Source organism: Histoplasma capsulatum, genomic scaffold, assembly GCF_000149585.1.
Source record: "Histoplasma capsulatum NAm1 scaffold_12 genomic scaffold, whole genome shotgun sequence".
NCBI classification, from domain to species: Eukaryota; Fungi; Ascomycota; class Eurotiomycetes; order Onygenales; family Ajellomycetaceae; genus Histoplasma; species Histoplasma mississippiense.
In genome coordinates, this window is record NW_001813971.1 from 385,122 (window position 1) to 390,888 (window position 5,767).

The following is a 5,767-nucleotide window of genomic DNA, read 5'->3' on the forward strand; positions in this document are numbered from 1 at the left end:
TATTTTTTTTTTTTTTTTATGTGGGGCGGGCGGAAGGCGAGAAGGAAAAAAAGGGGGTAATGCATGGTTTTTATTACTTTATTTATTTTAGTTTATTTGAAGGGGATAGATAGACATCTGAATGATCTGATGCGTGATGGCGAACGATAATATCATAAGCGTTTTGGAAATATATATATATATATATATATATATTTCTCAGGAGATTTTTTCTAGTCTTGTATTTATTTATTTTTTATTTTATTTTAATTCTTTAGGGGGGGAAAGGCGGGGGGAGGAGATTCGAAAAACAAGGAAACTGATAAAAGGAGAAAAGGACTGGCTTAGCTGGCTGGTGGTGCGGAGCCAAGGGTTGCTACGAAGGGGGAAATTTGATTGTTTATAATATCGATGTGAGAATGTATATATATATGGATTGAGATGAGTATTTCGATGTTTGTTTTTTTATGTTGAAGCGGGTCTTGGAACATTGATTGGTGATTGATTGGTTTGTAGAACACTATGAAGGAAGGGGTTTATATTATATACATGTATCTATAGATATGAGTGCGAAATACACATTCGTCGATTCCAGATGTTCTATTTGAATTATCTCGTAATGCAGAACCTATCTATCATACAAGTCCTCGTCGTTTTTTGTAAGAAAAAGAGGGAGGGGGGGGGGGGTAACAGAAGCAGATCAGCTGCCCGAACTCCTTCTAGACAAGTTGAGATGGATAGATCAATGATGGTAATAATAATAATAATAATAATAATAATAATCATAATACATAGGAAACAGATGAATGGCATGGGTATCTCAGTTTCGGCATCGGAATCGGGGATAGATATCAGGACACTCCGATTCGCCTAGGGGAATTGTCCACTTAGGCAAGTTCAGATCGATCTGGCTTTTTTCTTTTTATTTCTTTTTTCTTTTTTCTTTTCTTTTCTTTTCTTTTCTTTTTTTTTTTTTTTCATGATTCTGGCACAGCGGGAGACGGGTAACAGAAAGGAATGGCTTGCACATGGGTACAAGTTCGAGTGCGGGACCAACATGGATAAATGTTTGGATGCGGAGTTGAATAAATTGGAGATGTAATATGTAGCAAAAGAGGAGATATTGTAACTGGCTAGGGACCCCTAAATGTCTGTCCCCTTGGACATGTACACAGCGGCGGAGCGTGGCAGGAAGCAGGATGGATTCCAGGCTTGTTCCATTTGGAGTGGAGAGACGCCGTGCTGATTCCTCAATGGGTCGTATCATCCCATTACCTTTTCCTGTATTCGAAACCCCCCAAACAGAAAAATGGGCGTTCCACCCATCCAACGTCATATATGTATATCTCATTTGGTCTCCTTCCACGGGTACGATACCGGGTCATCCTTTCGAAGCCAGATCTTCGTTCGACGCTTCGTCGTCACATGCTCCACGAATGCCTCGCGGGTGTACTTGGCTTTAAACTGGCGGATCCAGCGGGGGTCCCAGAGCTCGCTGGCCACGCCTAAATCCTTGCAGCAGCGCATCATGGCGTTGGACTTGCAGCCCTCTGTCGCGGTGGGGATGCCGTCGGGGGAGAAATAGTCTTGTTCTCCGCGCGCGACGGAGACGAGGCTTTTGGAGGAAAACGAAATTTCGTTAGATTACATGTATTTCATATTGCATGGGATGATTTCTTGATACTGCGTATAGAAAATGAAGCGGGGAAAGGGAGGAAAAGGGATTACAAACCGGCCATGCGCAACGAGCGCATACTCCCTCGTCACGGTCTTGGCTGTGACAATACTCTCGCCGCGCGGCGCAAGTCCCCAACCACCCGGGCCAAACGCTTTATTCAGTATGCGCCGATATTTAATCTCGGGAAGATAGACGATGCCATCGGGTTTTATCTCGACGTCGTCTGAATTTATTTCTTGAAGGAGGACTTCGGCCGCTTCCTTTGAGAAGGGCTGGGCGCTGAGACCGTGGAACGAGCGCGTCCAGTCGATGTGATCCTTATTGTTGTCATCATTGCCGGCGGAGTTTGAGATGTCGAGGTCCGTGGGTTTGTCGTCTAAACCGGTCTTGCTGAGATTTTGTATAGTGGTTGTTGTTGGAGTGGGTTTTGCAGAGGATGTAGTACGGGAGGGAGAGTTTGAGGATGAGATTGTTGATGTAGACGAAGAAGCGGGCGGTGATGCAGGAGTAGTGGTAGGGGTAGAAGAGGCAGATGCAGAGAGCGTCGACGCTTTAGATGCTGAGGATTGCGACTGGCGATATGTGGATGAGCTGGTAATGGAGCGGAATTGGCTGAAGGATAGCTGAGCTCTGGAGACGGAGAGGGCTGCTTTCCGCGATGCAGTCCAACTGATTGTGCGAAGCGTACTGGATGCCATTATGAATGGTGATCTGGCTGAGCAGATGCCAGTCAGTCAGGTTTTGTAGTCGGTGGCTGCGTTGTGTTGAAGCTGCGATGTTTCTGTCTAAATATTGCTTCGGATTGTTTCTTTTTTGGGCTGGAGGTCAATCCCGTGACATGGATAAATATTGGGTGATAAGATGAGATTTCTATAGGAGGATATTTATACCAATTGAAGCCGGGAAAACAGAATATAAATAGTGATATACATAGACAAATAGAACATAGAGCGGGGTGCAGCAGTTCCCTTTTAAAAGTCCTTTGACTCCGTCCGCTTTTCGTTGCCGTGCCGTTTCCAGCATTCACGGAATGCTTCCATCTGTAGGGTTCAATCAAACAGGCCCAAATCAGCATCTATATCCTGATACCATATGCGTAGATCATGAATCGCGGTGGATCGTAGCAGAGGATAAGCTGGGGCGCATAGAGTAGTAGTCTATCCCGCAGGTTGGAAGGCTCAACGTACTTCTTTTTTGCATGCTCGCCAGTCTCGTTTCTCATAGTAGCAATCGTTCATCTTTAGCTGCTCCGCTGTCATCCCCAATGGCCTCTCGTTAGAATCTTCTTTCCAGTCCCGATATTAGAGGGACCGCGTCCTACCTGCACATCCGGTGCTGAAAATCCGCTTGTCCCTGCATAGATATTTGCGTTGTCAGCCAGCACACCAGCTATTTAAATAAGTCGGTGACTACGCTCCCTTGGCTTCAAGGCGACGGAGAAAGGAGGCCTCATACCATTCATCAGGCCCGTCGTCCTCCACAGTCTGCGCGACCGGCGGCTTCTTCTCTGTTTTGGACATCGTGGTGCAGTTCTTTTCCTGTGGTTGGAGCAAAGCAAATAACCAAGTTACTGGGAAAATCTTGGACCAGCTTCAGATAAATATATTAAATAGTCAACACTGCCCCCCGCAGAGGAACCAGCTATCCTACTACAAAATGACCACCAACCCCGTCCTCCTCTCTAAAAGGTTGAACGTGCTGGTCTATTCTGGTGCGCAAACTTATTCCGATTGGAAAACCAATATTCTGACCCCCGCTGCTCCAGGAAATGGAACTACCGTCGACGCCGTCCGCCACTGCCTCTACTCTCTCCGCCGGCTCTTGGCTGCGAACTACGCTGTGATCCCCGTAACGGGGCAAATGATCGTCAATGAGCCTTGGACTGCTTCCTGTGCGCTGCTAGTAATGCCTGGCGGCGCGGACTTACCGTACTGCAGGACTCTGAACGGCGAGGGGAATCGGAGGATTAGTCAATTCGTTCAGCGGGGCGGGGCGTACCTGGGCTTTTGCGCGGGCGGTTACTTTGCCAGCAAACGGTGTGAGTTCGAGGTTGGGAACAAGAAGCTGGAAGTTGTTGGTGACAGGGAGCTGGCTTTCTTTCCCGGAATATGTCGAGGATGTGCGTTTCCCGGGTTTGTATACGATAGTGAAGATGGTGCTCGAGCGGCGGAGCTCAAGGTATCAAAATCTGCGCAAGCGTTTGGGTCCGTGCCGGAGGTTTTCAAGGCTTATTATAATGGCGGAGGTGTCTTTGTTGATGCGCCTAAATATGCGGACCAAGGGGTGGAAGTTCTCGCTAGTTACACGGAAGATCTCAGTGTGGACTCTGGAGAGGGCTCGGCTACGGTCGTTTACTGTAAGGTGGGCGAGGGAGCAGCAATCCTCACTGGGGCTCATCCAGAGTTTGTATTTCCTGCAAAGACGATTGATAGCTGGGAACTGACGAAGCCCAGGTTTGCTGCCTCCAATCTTGACAGAAACGCTGATGGGCCCGAATATCACAAAATCGTCGATGTTTTGGCTGGAGACGATGAATCGAGGGTGAGTTTCTTGAAGGCTTGTTTGACGAAACTGGGCCTTCGGGTTAATCAAGACTCGTCCACTGTGCCATCGCTATCCCGATTACATCTTTCCTCTCTGGTTCCTCAGGGGGGCGCTGAGCTGATCTCCGCCCTTCGAGATATCATTACCGTGACTGATGGAGAGGAGTATATTAAAGACGATATTGATACTTTCCATCTCAAGAAACCATCGTCAATGGGAATGAGAGATATAGCTGAATCCCTGCCTGCTGGCATTTCGAAAACTGGCCAAGGGGGTGATTCTGACACATTCTTGGATTATAATTCTGTTATCAAAGAAGTGGTTGTTCATGACGAAATTCCTTCCTCCAAAGCTACCCCTTCCTTCAACCACCACGCATTCTACGGAAATCTCAAGGAATACCGCTCGCAGTCGAAAGAGGAAATTCATGAATTCGGCTCGAATATATTGTATGGAGAGGTCGTCACGAGCACAAGTAGTCTCCTTGAGCAGTATGAATTCCATCACACTGCTTACTGTCATGTCCTGTCACTTACACGAATTATAGGAATACGCAACTACTCCGAAGGCTCCCACATGGATTCGTGGCTACTGCGACGGTCCAAGTGGCCGGACGAGGCCGCGGGTCCAACGTCTGGGTCTCGCCATCTGGTCAGCTAATGTTCTCAATCGTCATAAAGCACGCCGTCAGCAATATGACCCGCGCTCCGGTGGTGTTTATACAGTATATCGCCGCCATCGCCATCGCCCAAGGCATCAAGAGCTACGACAAGGGATATGAAAACATGCCCATAAAACTGAAGTGGCCAAATGATATATGTAAACACCCCTCCCCGGCTGCCCTTTCCTCCCCATTCTTCCGCTTTAATAATAAATAATAAATAATAATATCCAACTAATCCAATACCCCCTTACTCAAATAATACCTCTAGACGCCCTAGATCCTACCAAACCCGATTCCAAATCCTACACAAAAATAACAGGCATTCTCGTAAATGCCCACTACTCCTCCGCAGAATACATCGCCGTCGTCGGCATCGGGATCAACGCCCTAAATCCCTCCCCAACCACCTCTCTTCACGCCCTCTTATCCTCCCTCGCCCAGAAATCACCCTCCAATAAAAGTCTCCCCCCGCTAACCCTCGAGAAGCTCCTCGCCCGCATCCTCACCGCCTTCGAGTCCTTATACGCCCGCTTCCTACGCACAGGCTTTGACGAGCATTTCTTCGACCTGTACTATGCAGACTGGCTGCATATGGATCAAATCGTCACCCTGGAGGCGGAGGGTGGGGTGAGCGCGCGCATCAAGGGGATCACCAGTGATTATGGCTTGCTTGTGGCGGAGGAGTTGGGGTGGGAGGACCGTCCTACGGGGAAGACGTGGGAGCTTCAGAGTGACAGTAACAGTTTTGATTTCTTTAAGGGTCTGATTAAGAGGAAGATGTGAGCTTTTTTTGGGGGGGGGGGGGGGGGGGGGGGGGGGGATTGAATTGGATTTGGGGGGATTGGGGTTAGAGGGATTTTTTCAAAAGTGTTCTAGGGATAATACTCTATATAATGCGTACT

The 5,767-nt window shown here is 48.0% G+C and overlaps 2 protein-coding genes across 2 annotated transcripts; one reads left to right on the plus strand and one right to left on the minus strand.

The window, feature by feature from the left end:
- Positions 1–1,326: 1,326 nt before the first annotated feature.
- Positions 1,327–2,355, minus strand: HCAG_08682 (mitochondrial genome maintenance protein MGM101; the record flags this gene model as incomplete). The annotated part of the gene is made up of 2 exons (XM_001536311.1): positions 1,327–1,594; positions 1,712–2,355. 2 exons carry the CDS (start codon positions 2,353–2,355, stop codon positions 1,327–1,329), a joined length of 912 nt encoding a protein of 303 aa, XP_001536361.1.
- Positions 2,356–3,313: 958 nt separating this feature from the next.
- Positions 3,314–5,648, plus strand: HCAG_08683 (conserved hypothetical protein; the record flags this gene model as incomplete). Its single annotated transcript, XM_001536312.1, has 4 exons — positions 3,314–4,198; positions 4,307–4,650; positions 4,749–5,020; positions 5,185–5,648. 4 exons carry the CDS (start codon positions 3,314–3,316, stop codon positions 5,646–5,648), a joined length of 1,965 nt encoding a protein of 654 aa, XP_001536362.1.
- Between the last annotated feature and the right edge of the window lie 119 nt (positions 5,649–5,767).